We start from the raw sequence: 18,238 nt of genomic DNA on the forward strand, positions 1-18,238 counted from the left end.
CCTGAATAATGTAAACATTTTGGCTACAAAACTGAATCACGGCGTTTAAAACTGCATCTGCAGCAGTACTGGCAGAATTTGAGTAACACATGGTGTGAAAACAGAAGCACTCTCCGTTCTAATGTTAGCTCCCCTATACCATGGCAACCTCCGAGAAACTATTCCTAGTCACCTGCTTCTAAAGTCGAGATCTTTTCATACTGGGTTTGTTTTCAATGCTTCAGCACTCATCAATGCAAAAGATCCAACAACCCAACAACCATACTAAGGATTCGGTGACCTTAGGCAGATGATGAGAGGGAGGGCATCTTGGCCATCTTCTGGTCACTAGGGGTGTGGAGGGGGGAGGTAGTTGTGAATTTCCTGCATTGTGCAGGGGGTTGGACTTGATGGCCCTGGTGGTCCCTTCCAACTCTATGATTCTATACTTCTATACTTCTCATTCCAGGATTGAATGGGCTACTGCCAGGGGTGCCAAACATAGGGAGTTCTGTGGCCCTTATCATGCTCTCTCAGGTTGTCAGTATAGTCTCTGCACACTCTTGTATAAAGAGTAAATGCACTGTTGGGGAGACACCTGCGATTTCTGTTTCCTTAACTCTGAGTGACTTGCTTTTTGCTCACTGGGTTGTTAAGATGCTACCATCTATCAAGATCTATCTGTTTTATGTTTATAAAACCTTTTCAAAATTCTTTCCAATAATTCTTTCCAGTAATTACTACATTCTATATAAAACCATTATATATAAAACCATCAGATATATTAATGCATCTTGTCATGATACGTTATAACAACTTGTAAGTCCCTTATTTTTAGTTTGTTAATGATGGAACTCCCTTACACAAATCCCCCCGCCTGAGCTTTTATGTTACTTACTTACTTACTCACTCATTTTATTCATGTCCTGCCATTCTCCCCAAAGGGGACCCAAAGTGGCTCACATTGCTCTCCTCTCCTCCATTTATCTCCACGTCCACCCTGAGGTAGGTTAGGCTGAGAGTATGTGAATGGCCCAAGGACACCCAGCAAGCTTCCATGACAGAAGTGAGGATTCGAACCTGAATCTCCCAGATCCTAGTCCAACACTCTAACCACTATGTAACACTGGCTCTCAGGTGTGCCCCCCCCCAATTCACTGTAAACTGATTCTGCCCTGAATGTAATTTTCCCCCTGATTCTCTCTCTTCTCTTTAGCATGTTACAAAATACACGTGTTTGCATGGTTCTTGTTTTCCTTCTGAAGAATGCTTATTTGGGTCCACATGTCTTAATAATGGACCACATCTATTCAAAATATTGCTCTCCTTTGGCTTTTGAACTTGCTCCGGTTTAACAAACTCCAGTTGGTTTAACCATCTCTAGTTGAACAGGCATTTTCTTCTCTCTCAAAAGCTTATTGTGTACCCAGCTTGGCCGAACGGGCTTGGTCTTCAATCAGGAATTTTTTAAAGGAACATTTGGAATTACACTGTGGTATGTGCTTGTAATGTGCATACATAGCATGCACCACCAAAATACACTTGTGCATTTTAATGATGTATCCTATTCTGTTCTTACGACGACACTGGCAGCTTCACATGAGTTGTTAGGAAATAGGTCCCCATGTTCTCGAATTATTTCCTTTGTCTTTGAAACATAAGTGAACCCTTTTTGGAGAGCAGCCATTGAGTCTGCGGGAAGGGGTCTTTAGCCCCAGGAGGAGAAATAGGTAGACAACCAGCATTGGGGGTTTAGAGGAGCATGGACTACTTAGTTTACATTTCCCATGGCCATCAGTCCCTTTTTACATCTGCTAAAAGGGCCATCAGTCCCTTTTTACATCTGTAAATAATAACAATATAGCTTTTACATAGGGTTGCCAGGTCCCCCCCTCTCCTCCGGCGGGAGCTTTTGGGGCAGGAGAGTGGCGCAACTCCTCAGGAGGAATTGGGATGGGGTCTCCCACAATTACAACAGTATTATGAAGCATTTCATTTAAAAACATTGATGGAGATTGAGGGAGCTGAAAATATGAAATGGATAAGAGTAGAGAATGAATTAAATCAAGGTATGGGGAAATATGGGATATTTACAGAAAATTTGAATAAAGCTTTACAATTAACCAAGGGCCCGAGACGGGCAGTATTGAGTGTTTGGAAGAAATGGAAAATGAAGTGGATGAACAATCAAGATGGACCCCAATAGCCTGCGTGAAAGAAAGGGTCATAGATGGTAACTTAGGGTTATAAATTAAAAATAAGGGTTATTATAGAGTGAAGGACATATTAGATCATCAAGGAAATTTGAAACCTTTTCAGAGAGTATTAGATGAAGTGGGCCAAAGACATTGGCTGGGACTGAGGGGACTATATGAAACAGTAAAACAAGGAAGATGGGGAGAATGTATGAAAAGAGAGGACAATTAATTGGAAGAGTTAATAAAGAGTGAAGCATATATTAGAAAAGGATTAGCAGGGAAAATATACAGAATGATGATAAGAGATAAAGAATTCATGATTAGAATAATACAGGCAAAATGGGCAAAAGAAACTACAATATCAACACAAATGGTGAATAAAATGATGAAGGGTATTAAAATGTTGAAGATGGATAGATATAAAGAGTTGGAAAGGAAAATAATGCTGAAGTGGTACAGAACACCGGTCCAAGTAGCACATATGATCAAAGGAATGAGACTGAACTGTTGGCATTGTAATACAAAAGAGGGGGGGTTCTCACATTTGTGGTGGGAGTGCCCAAGGGTAATAGAATTTTGGAACAAAATACTTAGTAAAATTAGAGAACTGTTTAAGATTAGACTTCAAGTAACTGTAGACCTGATGTTTATGGGAATAATGGGGTGTGAGAAGGTAGAAAAGAGTGAACAAGAGATGTTTAAAGCCATGATATTAGCGGCTCACACAGTTATAGCTTTTGGATGGAAAGATAAAACAAAGTGGACTATGGACAGGTGGAATAATTATGTGTTCGAATATGTGCAAACAGATGTATTGGGATACTTAAAACAACAGACAATGGGAGAAACAGAAGAAATGGAATTGAAGACTAAGTGGAACCCATACATTAATTGGGTGAAAAGAGGAGAAGCCAACGAAGAGACTTTAGTAAAACTAAAAAGGCTATGCTCATGGCTGAAAATATGAAAATATGATAGTATGGATTGGTCCGTGGGGGGAGGGAAAGGGGGGGAAGGGGGAAATTTGTATTGGAAGAAGGAAAGTGTAAATTGTAATTATAAAGGTATGGAGGTAAATAAAAGGAGAGTGGCGCAACTGGAAGTGCTACCTCGCGAGGAGCCTTATGCCACTCAAACTCTTAGTTTGAGTGGTAAAGGGCCGCTTGCGATGCAAAGGCCCCTTGCAATGCGTTTACACCCGGAAGTGCCGCATCGCAAACTAAGAGTTTTAGTGGCATAAGGCTCCTCGCGAGGTGGCACTTTTGGTTGCAAGCCGGAAGTGCCACGTGGGTGCATCGGCGTGCATGTGCACGTTTGCCCGCCGACCCTCTAGTGGTCAGTGGGCAGAGGGGAAAATTAGCAGCGTTTGCCTGCCACCACTGGGCATCTGGCAACCCTACTTTTACATGACTTGAATTTTTGAACTGCACCAACATTCTTTTTAAAACTGCGCCCCCCATCCCTCTCCAGAGCTGCACATTTTATGTTGGGTTGCACATTTTTTTAAAAATAGCCAGGGTCTTCATTGCACCAAAAGTGGCTGTAATGAACGTAATGAAAATCCAAATGCTCTAGGGGTGAGTTTCTTAATTATCAGAAGGAATTTGCCTCTCTTAGCAGGCTTAGCAGAAAATGGAATCCCCCATGTTTAGGAAGTGCAAAAGTGGATTTGGCCCTGGCCATTCAATCATTACTTTGTTTGTCATTAATGCAACTCCGTGTGAGGTTAACGAACAGCCGCTGTTGCTGTTATTTCTATATTCAGCAAACCTTTCGGCCTTTTAAGCTCAGTCTGGCTTTAACTTGCAAAATATTGCAATACGCAGCTCTGATTTAGCTCTCTGTAGACTGAAATGCATGAAAGTTTATGGAAGGTAACTTTTTTTAAAACAGGGAGAACGGAAGGAGTATATCTGATAAGCAGCATATTGTGGCTGTTATCGCTATTTCATGTGCTGCCTCCTCCAGTAAGCTGGGAGAGGACTGTCCAAAGACATGTTGGGGCCATAAATAGAACACAAAAAGGTGCGTGCACTTCATTTGGGTAGGAGAGATACTAAACATTAAACTGACACTTTGCCATCCTATAATCCCCCCCCCTCTGTTATCACCTGAGGCAGCTAGCTTACTCTGTTTAATGTTTAGGGCTTTTCTAGTAGTAGGGGTCCCTGACGTGGATGGCCCAGGCTAGCCTGATCTCGTCAGATCTCAGAAGCTAAGCAGGGTCAGCCCTGGTTAGTATTTGGATGGGAGACCACCAAGGAATACCAGGGTTGCTATACAGAGGAAGGCACTGGCAAACCACCTCTGCTAGTCTCTTGCCATGAAAACCCCCAAAAAGGGGTCGCCATACGTCGGCTGCGATTTGACGGCACTTTACACACACACACACACAGTAGTAGGGGTATTGGGAGGGAAGGGATCTTGTAAGCTAAGCAGGGTCAGTACTTGGAAGGGAGACCACCAAGGAAGACTCTGCAGAGGAGGGCAATGGCAAACTGCCTCTGCTTCCCACTTGCCTTGAAAATCCCTTGCTGGGGTTTGCTATAAGTTGGCTGTGACTTGATGGCACTTTATACACACAGTGGTAGGGGTGGCGGTGATGCGATCCCATGAGGATCTGTAAACATAGCCCCTGCTTGAAAGCCCTTTGAGGAACACGAGAAGGATTCTGGGTACTGCAAGTAGCCAACAACCAGATGATGTGACATCCTGGTCTGTGAACCCTCACTTTTCTTCAGGTCTTCAATGCTTCTCAGTTTGGACCAGGCAGGACAAAATGACCTGTTGCCTCTCTCAATTCTTATTTCCTAGTAAGATTTACTTAATATTTTTATACCCTGCTTTCCCCCCAGAAAGGATCCAAAGAGGATTACATTGTTCTCCCCTCCTCCGTTTTTTCCACAGAACAACCCTGTGAGGTAGGTTAGGCTGAGAGAGAGAGATGGGCTCAAAGTCACCCAGTGGGGCTTCCATGTCACAGTGGTGATTCGAACCTGGGTTCCCTGGTCCCTACGTGGCATTCTGTCGCCATGAGGCCACGCTGGCTGGCTATGCGTTTGTTGCCCTCCTTACAATTCCTGCTTTTTGCTCTTTCAAGTCACCTCTGTTGAAGTCCTAGAGCGTTGACCAGCAGTTCTGTCAGGTGAGTAGGTGAAGTCTGAGAAACCAGTCAACTCTGCTGGACTCCTCACATCACTAGGCTTGCCAACTTCCAGGTACTAATCAAAAAACGGCTTGCAAGTGCTTAATCAGGAGTGTGGAATTCAAAATATAGCACAAAACAATTGTTTCTAAAATAAAGAAACCAAACAATAGCAACTCACGCTATTACAGCTAGCATGATGTAGAGCTCTACATCTTGTTTCCGTGGTTTACTGACGCACTTTATGAAATTGAAATTATTAATACGGACTGAATAAGGACTGAGCATTTTGGCATATTTTGCATTGTAAAGCCTTATGCTGAGAGCTGGGGTCTTAGACCAATTGTGATATACATTTCTTTGCTCCAGAATTGTGGTTATTGAATGTTTCCAATATATATCTGTAATAGCATGAGTTGCTATTGTTTGGTTTCTTTATTTTAGGAACAATTGTTTTGTGCTATATTTTGAATTCCAACTTCCAGGTACTAGCTGGAGATCTCCTGCTATTACAACTGATCTCCAGCCGATAAGAGATCAGTTCACCCGGAGAAAATGGCCGCTTTGGCACTTGGACTCTATGGCATTGAAGTCCCTCCCCTCCCCAAACCACGCCCTCCTTAGGCTCTGCCCCAAAAATATCCAGGTATTTCCCAACCTGAAGCTGGCAGCCCTACTCATCTCAACATATCAGGTTCCACAGCTGCTCCACCCAAAGGGTTGCCAGGTCCCTCTTCGCCACCTGTGGGGTTTTTGGGGTGGAGCCTGAGGAGGGTGGGGTTGGGGAGGGGAGGGACTACCCCTTTGGGGAAGAATTTTGCACTTTAATCTTGAATATGGTATTCAGCTGAAACCTGACATTATGAATGGTGATGTATAACTGCACGCAGTATATATTTTTGAAGAACTGAGGAAGAATTGGGCTTCGTGCTCCGAAACGATCGTTTTCTCCTTCAATAGCCTGCTGTGCTGCAAAGAAAGAGATACACCTTAAAAGGACATTTTCTAGTGAACTTTTTCTCCTTCAATAGCCTGCTGTGCTGCAAAGAAAGAAATACACCTTAAAAGGACATTTTTTTAGTGAACTTTGCTTCAATACTTACTAGTTAAAGGAATTAATTGTGTACTTACCTGTTGAAACATCCTGTAAATAAGAAAAAATACACTTGTTGTTGGCAATATATGGTGTTGGTGGTTATATTACCACATACTGTAAAGATTTAGCCAGAATATATTTGGCATCATTTATGGCTGTATTCCTGTACTGAATTTCTCATCCTTTGGTAATTGTACAGAGGTGTCTGATTTTTCCATCACCTGGAGGTTGGCAACCCTATCCACCCATGGCAGTGTTGTCACCCTGGCATCTCACAGCTGGAATCCCCAGATATAAGGAGGGTTAAGATCAAATGGATCTCTGTCTCAGAGAACTCATTGATGCCCAGGGCTTCAACTGGCCAAAAGGGAAGGAAGGTGGTACAACCACTAGGAGTGGTAATGCCCTTTTAAGGTTCTCTGTGAAGGTGACTGGGTGGATCCCAGGGAAGCAAAACCAGCCTGGGAAAGACAGGATTTCCACCATTGGCCTTCAGGCCCATCAATCAACACCGGATGTCGAGAGAGAGAGAGGCACACAGCTTGACTGCATTGCGCTGCTAGGGAAGGATGAGAAGTGGGTCAGCACGCCACATCCCTCTGCCAATCAAGAAGTGCCGAGAAGAAAAAATAATAATAATCTCAGTCTTGGAGAGGGTAAAGGAGGATCTTGAGTTTTACCTCTGTAAAGGAGGGCCCAGCCTCACACTCACGATGAATGGTAGCACCAAGAATTCCTTTAAGAGCCCCAAGGGAAATCTAGGGTATTTTTATCATCACCCCGCCTGGGATTCCAACATGCCTTGGACCAAGCGCCCCCCCCCCCCTGCATTTAGTGCTGTTGGGATTTCAGAGCCTCTTAAAACCTGACAAGCTGGTTCCTTCCTCATCTGATTTCTCTGGGTTTTTTTTCCAAAGGTAGCATCTGTGTGTGCATGCACATTACAACCTTATATGTATGTGTCTGTGTATAATTTTAGATCACCTTGGATATTCACATGCAGAGGGAATCGCTTAGATGCACTCTGAGCCCAGGCGTGTGGCAAATGCCCCTGCAGGGCCTTTTATACTGATGCTATTTTACCTCCCATCATGAATATTCAAAAGCTGCAGTCAGGGAAGACTCAGGTGGCAAAAAATAGCAAGGTGATTGAAGCAAGCTTTGACATAAAAGGCAAAATCGACGTTCCTGAGTGCAAGAAAATAAAGCTTGTTACACAGATCTCTGATTGCCGTGGGTGTGTTTGTGTGTGTGTGTGGGGGCTCCCCTTCCCTTTCGATCACATAAGAGAAAAAGTATTAGGACCGTTTCCTATGAATCGGATTTCTGTCTCATGCCCGTGCATGATTGCCTCCTCCCCCCTCTTCCCCCCTCTAAAGATGTGTTGTAATAAGTGTGTGTTAGAAAAAAAGACAACAGAGCTTTCTGTAATCCTTGCAGAAGGACTGAACATTCAGCATAAAAGACACACTGTTAAGATATAGCAATGCATGCATTGTTTTCTACATAATGCAGTCAGGATCTCCATGGCAAAATGGAAAATAATAATTCTTTTTTTTATTTTTTGTGGGTCACCATCAGCAGTTAATCTAAAGTGGGAGCTGCTCCATTTCATTGTAGGTTAAGTGGCTCAGCCTGAAAATCTGAGCTAGGCTGTCTAAGTCATAACTGTTCCTCCTTGGGGGTGGATTTCTAAAACAGATTGGAAGATTATTGGGGGGAAAGTCTGTTGGGGCTGCAGCGATTGCTCTGGAGCCTTTGAGGAGGAAGCCGACGTTTCCAGCACAGCCCCCCCCCCCTCCGTGGAATCACTTAGACACTTCCAGCTGGTGGCAAGGGGGATACGGCCATAATACCGCTTTCTCTGTCCCGGCTGTCTTCCTCATTACGTTAAATGCATTAGGATGGCTGCACTGCTTTGTCGAGGAGGGTCAGGTGCAGAGAGGTACGGGAAGAGACCTGCAGGCATGCATCCGGGTAGCATCTGCCAGCTTCGCCCAGACCTTTGAATTCTGAATGTCTGCCTGGCTCTGGCCAAAGCTTTTCTTTGCTGATAAGGGCTGGTTAGAGGCGCCTGAGGAGAGCACCAGCACCCTTTTACACCAGGAAAGGATTTTGTTGCCCAGGGTGTCCCTAAATGCATTATGGCTCATGCAGCATCGCAGCTGAAGAAAAACAGAGATTTAGAGCTTAACCCTGATGAAGAAAACGAGAAAAAGAGGAAACATAGGAAGAGATCCCGGGATCGGAAAAAAAAGGTACCTCTATTTATACGAGCACAATTCTTGACATGGATTCCTTTGTTTTACGGAGCTGCCACTGCAGTGAGAGATGTCAGGGATCTGGGATGCGTGCAACTCAGTGGCTCAGGATGATGGTGGTTAAGGCTGTGGAGTGTCATTGTGAAGCAGGCAACTTGGAGGCATGGGTGGGGGGAAGGAAATTGGGGCTTTAAAAGTCAGACACTAGACTCCTTGGCAGTGGTAGTGCAGGTGGGGTGGCATTCTTTCTTTCTTTCTCCTGGGCAGATCCTCACATTGTCTTGTGGTTGCAAGCTTGTGGTTAAGTGTGAGAGAAACTAGTTTCGAGATGGTCCTTTGACAGGTGAAACAAAGAACAACTGCATCATTCTCAGTTGCAAACTAGGGTGATCTTGTATGTGGATATACACTGAATTTATGAGAAGCTGGTTGTTCTCTTTGTGCTGGGAGCCTTGCTTAAAAAAATACTTCCATTTTTTAAAAATCATGATGTTGCTCCACTTGTATATTAATGTATTTGTCTGTTTTATTGACAAATCTCTGGCTCATGAAGTGTTGTGAGCAACTTTCTTTTGTTAGTGGAAAGGATGGGCTTGAGACACCAGAGTCTGATGTTCCCTCCCCTGCTATGTATTACCTTGGATGCAGAGACACTCCAGGCAAACAGAGTCCTGGGAGATTCAGCCCTCTGCACTGGTTGTTGCTGTATTTAGACTGTGCCCCCCACACACACACTTACACACTACCATAGAGCAAAATAGTTGTGTGTGTGTGTGGGGGGGGGGTGATCACATCATCTTCAATGAAGATGCCTCCTTTGAGATCTGAGTGGGCTTGCCCTTTTAGAGGGTACAGTAGGCACCAGTAAAAGGCCCAGTGATAAAGCTTCGTGGTCATGAATGGATGTGCATTTTCTTGGGGAGGAAAAAGAGCTCAGGAATGAGGTTATCTTACAATTTCATGGGCCTTTGTTATATTCCCTAAGGGATGCATAACCTAATGGGCTCTGAGGATTGATGCATGTTTAAAGGGCATGTTGTAGAGCCCCCACCCCCACCCCATATATGTGCGTCTTTGGCTTGGGTAGCATCTTTCTATTTTCTGGGCTTTCCTTTCTTCCCCTTCCCACTTTCTTTCCTGTAAAAGGGAGTGTTTGGCATAATGAAGCACTAAAAAGCCTTCTGGTACAGGGAGACCATGAGAAGGCAGTAGATTTAGATGGCTGAAGTCAGTGTGTGTACTGCAGCATGTAAGCAATAGGTTCTTTCCCCCCCCCCCATTTAAAGCAAGGTGGAAAGGATGTCTTTAAAATAATTGCTCTTGTTTCTGCAAGCACAGATGAATTGATAGGAGCAAAAGACCAGCCTTAAGCCCTGGTTTTCACATCAAAAGCAAGACGAAGATATGTGATGATTGTTTCCCTTGGGTTCATGTTATGCTCAATAAATGGGATTTGGGGATTGTTGCTAGCAGGGAGGGGGTTCCCCTACTATTGCCACCTCTGCAAGTGCCCTCAGGAATGCGGATCTCCCACCCCCCCAAAAAAAGGTCACCTCCCAACAAATGTGTGTATGGAACAGAGGTTAAAAATGCATCGCCTCCCAATTAACTTTTTGACAATTTGGATGGGAGGGTGCATCCTTAAATGGGCTCAAGTTGAACAATAGCAAGTGTGTAGAGCCATTGTGCTCATGCGTGTTGTCCTGTAAGCAGAGTGTGGAAGGAGGAGGGGGCAGGGGTGACTGGGCCAATAAGGGCCTCTTGATTCAACGAGGTGGGACAATTGCTTTGTCGGCAGAAATGCTTTATTGTTTATACTGCACGATACCATAGAAGGGATATCGCCTAGCAACCAGGGTGGGCCATGGACAGGAAACCAATAATCAAAAATCACATGGGTTTTCTTTTTCTTCTTGTAGTATTATGTTATGGGGAAGGGAGGTTTTGCAGAACAGAGAGCCTGGGAATGGGACTCGTACAAAAGAAATAATATTCTCCCATGCTTATGTCTGAAATGGAGGACATGAAACTTGAAAACATGTGGAGGTTGTTTAAAAATGAAGACTAAAGCAAGAACTTAAACTTGATCTGGAGAATAAGGTTTTAACGCTGGTGCACTGGAAGATCCAAGCTGGGTGCCGATAGGCTTGGGAGACCACCCTTCTGACCTTCCTTTGTACAGTATAGAATCCATGCTCTGTCTCCGTTTCTTTTTGTATTAGCTCTTCTTTCCAACTATGAATTGTGAGTCACTGCAGACCCACCAACCAGCAGTGGAGCATTTCCATCCTCCCCCTCCCACCCCCAGACAGTCTCATGATAATACTCAAGGCTAACCCTCTTACCTGCACAATATTAGAAATGTCCTCGGGGAAGCTTCCAACTGCATTAAAACACTGGTGAGAGCTGAAATCCCTGGGCAGTTGAGACAGCAGGGACAGTCACCCATGTGACGGTTTCAGTTTGCACAGCCAAATGGCTCCCGTGGTTTCCCCGTGAAGACCAGCATCAGACAGACGCATTGGTGGTGCTTCCTGTTCAGTACTGGAAGCAATTTCCCACTGGCCATTTATTCATGGAAGGTTTTGCATCGGAGTTGCCACTCTTTAGATGCACTTTTTCCCCCATCCATATTCTCCAAACTCAACAATAAGCCGCCGTGCAGAGTTTTGAGAATTCAGATGGGGAAAATGTGCATCTAGAGAGTGACAACTCCAATGCAAAACCTTCCATGAATAAATGGCCACTCAGTGTATGTTTTAAGGCCTCAAGACCAGTTCCTTCAAGACTTCCCCTGAAAATGCCACCAGACAAGTCTGCTATTTTCAAATGGGTTTCTTCTAGGGAAGCGGGACAACTTTCAATAAAGTATATTGGGAATGAGTGCAGGTGTTAGAAGCAACATTTCTAAGGATCTGTTTGCCCACTCAAAGTGTGCCAAAAAGCCAGTGGTTTTGTACACCCAAACTTGTGGCTGGATCCTTAGCTAATTTAAACCTCTTGTGTACGTTGTTCCAGTCTTTTCATCTATATTAGGGTACAGATTGGCTGATGCTTGCCTCGAAATGAGTCTCTTCCTTGCCAAGAAACTAGCTGAGAAATTTCTTTGGACACAGAACCCTATAACAGCTGACTGAAGAAAACAAGCGGTTTATGCCCTGCCACTTCTCCTCGCTAAGTGCTGAGCCTCTTCCTCCCAAGGAGCTCCACACTTACCTGATTGACATTTTTGAATGCCCCTGATTGTGTAGCCCAAGGGTCTGGGCCTGGTAGGTCAGTGGGTGAAGGCTACATAATCTTTCCAGAACTTGCCAAGGTGATTATTACCCTGCATGTTCCAAAGCTTATATCTGGAACTCATTTTCCTCCTCGTTGAGTAAACACTGACTCTCTGTCATCAACATTCACGATTTGGGGTCTGAAGGGATTGCTCAGAAGATGCCAGTTTGGGGAGAGGCTAGGCTCACAGTAAGAATGGCTTTGCATGCAGAAAGACCTTTGAATCGCCAGATCTCAGGCAGTGGTCCTTGGAAGAACCTTTCTCTGCTGGAGACCTCGGAGAGTTCTTGCCAGTCAGAAGAGGCCATACAGAGCTTGCTAGACAGTGACTTGATGTAAGGCGTGTTCCAGAGAGGAGAGGAGGGTAGTGACAAGCACGCTGTTGTGTGTGAGCGAAGGGGGCCTGCAGCCAAACAGTTATAAAGGCTCAACCTGTGTCAGTTTTCAATCCTAGAATCTGTAGTAAAAAGGTAAACTGTGCAAGCACCGGGTCATTCCTGACTCATGGGGTGACGTCACATCCTGACGTTTACTAGACAGACTATGTTTACGGGGTGGTTCCCTAGGCCAGAAAAGAGCAGGGCAGAAATTTAAATAAATAAATAATTGTCCCAGCCCCCAAAGCTCCTGCTGGTGGTCAGCCAGCACTCGTGGAAAGGCAGGAACAGTAGCCACTCTTACTAGAAGAAAACTAAACCAATAGTCAGGTATACACGGAGATTCCTGTAATTAATTCTCCCAGTGCTCTGTCGTAACTCCTTACAGAGTTATTATCTTTTGTTATTTTTTTAAGACAGCCCTGAAGGAAAAGGACTACTGTACATGCTAAGAGGTTTTCATTCATTATTTTCTTCATTCTTGAATCACACATTCCCAAGGCTGGGTTATCAGCTCTGGTGAAGGAAATTCCTAAAGATTTGGGGGTGATGCCTGTGGGAGGGGGAGTTGGGGGGAGAGGAAGAAGCTTGTTGGGGATGTAATGCCGTAGGGTCTGCCCTCCAGCACTGCCATTTCCTCCAGGGGAATTAGTCTCTGTAGTCTAGAGAGAAGTTTTAATTCTGGGAGAACCCCCAGGCCCGGAGGTTGGTAACCCTATCCCAAGGCCAGTCAGAGGCAATTTTCCTTGACCTGTTCATATTCCTTGTGAGTCTCACCAGTCCGCTCTCTTTCACCTACAGCTTCCACTGGTGGTGATGTGGTGGGGGGGAAAAAGGATACATGGTTGGGGTGGGGCTGAAGTCAAGATATTTGGAGAGAGAAAGATGGTGTAAAATATGGATTGTGGTGGGAAAGGGTTTTTTGTGATTCTCACACATCCCTAAGGCAGATAACCAAGATAAGTTAATATGGGTTAGTTCTGTATTCGTTTGGTCACTCTCACAATCAGGTTAGTAAAAGGATGCATTTCAGTGTACGTTTACATAGAAAGCAGGGATTGTAAATGCAGAATAAAAGGGACTGGTTTTGAATGCACGATGTTCACACAGCTCCTTTATTTTAAAAACATCCACAGTTACTAGTCCTTGTGGGTAGTGTACAAGCTTGCTTTGTGACACAGACGCATGCAAACTGCAATTTTTTTTTTTTACAAAATCTTAAGATTTTTTCAAGTCTGTAACTTTCCTAGAGCATGGGTCAAAAACTGTGACAGATGGAAGGTATTTGTGAATGTTTGTATTTCTGAATGTGAACATTCAGAAAGGATATTCCCATTGGTAAAGCAGAGGGGCATGCTGAAAATCAAGGCAACTTCTCTAAAGTGAGCGGAGTGTGGAAAGATGGGAAAGCCTACAGTTGTATACCATTGACGGTACCATTTTCAGCAGTACGTGTGGCATTGCATATTTACAAGTACCCCTCCCCCCCAAAAAAAAAACAACTTCTCTATATAGAAAACTACCATGCTGGAGAGGAGCATTTGAGAGGAGCATACATCTTCTTGATTGCTGTTTTTTCAAAATGCAGGGACTTATTCATGGGGGAACATGCAAACATTTGGACTACCAGTTCATAGGCAGTTGTTGAAGTTCCTTAGGGGCACATTCTGCCTGCTATTTTATGAGCAGAGGTCTCCATGTGATGAACTGGAATACTGAAAAGGGTAGAATGTTATCCTTAAATAATCCGTTCCTTTAAAATAAAAAAGGGCCAGAGTCCAGTAGCACCTTAAAGACTAACAAAAATATTTTCTGGTAGGGTATGAGCTTTCGTGAGCCACAGCTCACGAAAGCTCATACCCTACCAGAAAATATTTTTGAGTCTTTAAGGTGCTACTGGACTCTTGCCCTTTTCTACTACTGCAGACAGACTAACACGGCTACCCACTGTGAATTACCTTTAAAATAAAGGTGATGATGACATCTTGAAGAGAGAGTCAAATCAATCAAATTTTATTTCTATTGGGTCTATTGAGGAGTTCTCAAATTTTGACCATAACCTGGACCTAGATATACTGTCAAATGCTGCTTTAAAATCCACAAAAGCTGCGTATAGTGCTCCATTTGGTTTGGAGCTATATTTCTCTGCAAGGTGATGGAGTACTAGGCACTGGTCTATAGTGGATCGTCCAGCTCTGAAGCCTGCTTGGTTCTTCCAGCAGTATGTTTTCTCTGTCAATCCAGTCGAGAAGCTTCCAGCATAAATATCTTGTGTAAAGTTTACTGACAGTGCTAAGAAGGCGGATTGGGCAATAGTTAGTAGGGTCTGATTTTTCTCCTTTGTTATATATTGGCACAATAATTGAAAGTCCCCAGTCGGAAGGGATGTGAGCTGATTAGTTTATATGAGTAAAGAGGCCTGCAAGCATTTGGGCCCACCAGTCTGCATTTGATTTAATCATCTCTGTGGTTATGTCACATTCAAGGGCCATTCCAGGTCTTAGTTGGTTTATTAATTTGCTAACTTCTTTAGCTGTTACCGGAGGCCAACCAGAAAGATTTTGTGTTTGAATCTTCATGGGACTATGGCAGTCTGTTCTTGAAGATTAAAGTGCCCCGAAATGGGACTCCCAGAGAGCAGGAGAGATGTAACATCCAGGATTTGAGGGTTGTATATGCAGATCAGCTTTAATTAGGTTCCAGAAAGTTGTTGAGTCTTTTGACTTGGTGGCTTGAATCAGTTGGGACCAAGAGTCCCTTTATGCTCTTCTTTTTTTCTCATCTAGAAGATTTTTATACTGCTGTTTTAGGATTTTGAGCTCAGGAGGAATCTTGGTTGCATTACTTAGTTGATATTGTTTGAATTTTGCCTCAAGGTTGTTCTTTGCAGAATAGCATTCTGCGTCAAACCAACGTTTAGATTTACTTTTTCTGAGGGGTTGGGTGTTGCAATTCCATGGTTGCTTTAAAAGGATTTGTGTCCATCCGGTGATCAAATGTTGGTATGACGTAATCGCTGGAATTGCTGGAATGTCCGAAGTCATAGAGTTTTGACGTTGTAGTGCCGTGTCTGAAGTAAAACAATTTTTACACTGTTGTTGCAGAGTCTCAGTCCAAAGTGGTCTTCTGTAAGTTGGGAAAGATTCCTGATTTACATTTGGAGCGCTGGTTGGAAAGGGAGGGTGGACTGATGAGTTGCAGATGTTAAGAGCCAGAGTGACTGGGAGATGGGCACTGTCTTGTCTGGGCTCAACTTTAAGGTATAGATTGGCAGTGAGCAGGTCGTAAGATGCCAAAATATAATCAATAGTACTTGCCCCATGTTTAGACCAGAAGGTGTACTCCCCAGGAATGTCACCTTGAATGGACCCATTTAGAATAGCTAGGTCAAGTCTGAGCACGAGCTGGAGTAGGTGGCGGCCCTTCCAGTTAGACTTGGAATCCTTTGAGATTCTGGGAGGAAGGGTATTTTGAGGGTCTTTTGCTGGAGGCATCAGATTTAGGGAGTTATATAGTGATTCATCTGAAGGGCCAAGTCTGGTATTAAAGTCTCCTGCTACTATCACTGATGCATTCGAGTAGGATGTAAGGAGCAGGTCCAAATATTGCTAGAGTGTGGTCCATGTTTCTTGGATCAGATTTTGGTGCCAACAGAAGGGAGATATATATTAATAACCAGGATGGTTTTTTTCCTGAGCTGAAGTAGGGAGGCCTGTGCCCAATGGCCATAGGGTGACAGCAAAGTTACTGTCGTGTGTAATCTTTTGGCCGTAAGAATGGCCAGACCTCCTATTGCTCTTCGTTTTCTCTCTAAAGGGAGAATATTATTTATATGCCTTTTATGTGTGTTGCCCTAGTTTATGAACAGTCTGGGCTTAGAAAACAAGATTTAATTTCCCATGTGCCCAGCGTCTAAAATGGATCTGTTAACTTCAGTGCCAAGATTCTATTAAAGGCAGTAGGGTTTTCCTGCAGGGGAAGGTAGGGTTGGTTGTAATTGTTGAATAAACGTATACCTCCTGACTGCAGGTGCTTCACTGCAATGTTGAAGGGTGGGGCTGATGTTCATATTCACTGATTTACTTAGAAAGCAGTATGGGCCCCCAGAACAAAAAGTTTTGGATTCCTGCACAGAATCTATTTATATGACCATTCTTGGATAGCCACAAAAGCTATTTGTCCCACTTCCGTTGCACCGAAAGATCATATTTAATCTGTATCAAGGAATTAAATATGAACTGCGCATTCCTGAGCCACACTGGTGGCCAGGACGAAAGGCCTCTGGAGGCTAGCAAAGGCCTGCGCCAGCACAAGGGCCCACAGCACTGGTGTCCGGGCAGCATACGCCGGTGATTGTGGCCCCAATTCCGGCGTGAAGGCCTGGACATCGGCCACTGCTGCGGCAGTGCCGGGCTGGGCCGCTGACGGAGCCTTCCGCCGGCATCCAGGCGCTGCCAAAGGCCGCCGGGGCATCCATTATGGCACTGGTTGCATGGATTTTTGGCGCCGGGCAAGCTGAAACCTCCTTAGAAGGCAGCACCGCTGCGTTGCCTCCTAAGCCCGGCGCAGGCATTCCCCTCAGGAATGTACAGGAAATGACACATAGGAAGAAAATACTGCTCTCTAGAAAAAAGCCCTACAGAGCATCAGTGAATATGGAATATAGTCTACATTCTATTCATTTCAGTTGGCTTGTGCTAGGGTTATCAGCCTCGAAGTGTGTGGCCTGATTTCCAGGAGTTATAACTGATCGTAAGGCTTCAGAGATCAGCACACCTGGAGGAAAGGGCAGCTTTGGAGGGCTGACTCTATGGTATGGAAAAAATATGGACTTTTGGGGGGAGGGGTTAAAATATATGCAGTGTACCTTTTTTAACCATCCTAAACTTGTTTTACTACCTAAAGTTCATGAAATATATTGCATATAATTTAGTTAACACATAAAATTATACTGTAGAGTATCATTATGAAATTTAATTTTTTTATTAAAATAGTAATTATAAGTAGAGCAGGCATCAGAGATGTGTTCCAAGTATAGATTTGTCAATTGAGAAAACAAGGGGGAAACAACATTCCATTTTTAGCTGTGTAGTAAACACAAAGAAGATTTTTGTTGTCTATATTTAGTAGATCTCAGCATTTTTTATGCAGAAACAAATTTTTTGAGAAAAGCTGAGGAACTAAGCATCCCTCTAAAGTAATACATTTCAGTATTGAGATGTTTTTCATGATAATATGGAAGAGTTAACTGATATTTTATCATCAAGTATCATCATAGCCAGAGATAAAGTTATTTTTTGAATTTATATCTGTTTCAGTAAATTTATGTCTCACTCTGCTTCAGTTCTAGTGTATTTCTTGAATCACATTCAGATAGATAGATAGATAGATAGATAGATAGATAGATAGATAGATAGATAGATAGATAGATAGATAGATAATTTATTTGCGGCACTTAGCCAGTCAAAACATGATAAAACGGAAAGCATGGACTAATAGATTCTTACAATCAAAGAATTACAGTCCAAGTCTTAAAACATTTTTAAAACATTTAAAAAAAAGAATTAAAGCTGAGACACATCTGTCAATTGTGCTGTTCTAAGGCGACGAATTTTCATTGCTGCTAAACAAAATTTCGCAACCTGAAGAGTGGTTGAAGGAGCATCTCAAACCTTTCACCTGCCCTGTCAGGTCTCAATCTCGATAAGAGGGGCTCAATAAACTTCGAACGGGGTAATGTATAGAAATTGCAGTTCAGGAGGGCATGCTCAACAGTTTTTAAGTCCCCTGATTTGCAGGGGCAGAATCTCTCTTCCCAGAATCACATTCAGTATCTATTGTTCTCAACTTCCACTGGTTTTTTTTTATATAAATTTTTTTTATTGTTTTTTCATACATTCGAT

General features: G+C 43.6%; 1 protein-coding gene across 1 annotated transcript in view; it reads left to right on the top strand.

Moving 5' to 3' along the window:
* The first annotated feature begins 8,199 nt into the window (after positions 1-8,199).
* The window catches only part of ANK3 (ankyrin 3), a 301,245-nt gene continuing 291,206 nt past the window's right edge, over positions 8,200-18,238 (top strand). The window contains exon 1 of the mRNA XM_056849508.1: positions 8,200-8,676. Within this exon, the coding sequence (XP_056705486.1) occupies positions 8,563-8,676 (114 nt within the window). The 5' untranslated portion in view covers positions 8,200-8,562. The remainder of the gene's footprint in view (positions 8,677-18,238) is intronic.

This window comes from Euleptes europaea, chromosome 5 (genome assembly GCF_029931775.1).
Source record: "Euleptes europaea isolate rEulEur1 chromosome 5, rEulEur1.hap1, whole genome shotgun sequence".
Classification (NCBI taxonomy): domain Eukaryota; kingdom Metazoa; phylum Chordata; class Lepidosauria; order Squamata; family Sphaerodactylidae; genus Euleptes; species Euleptes europaea.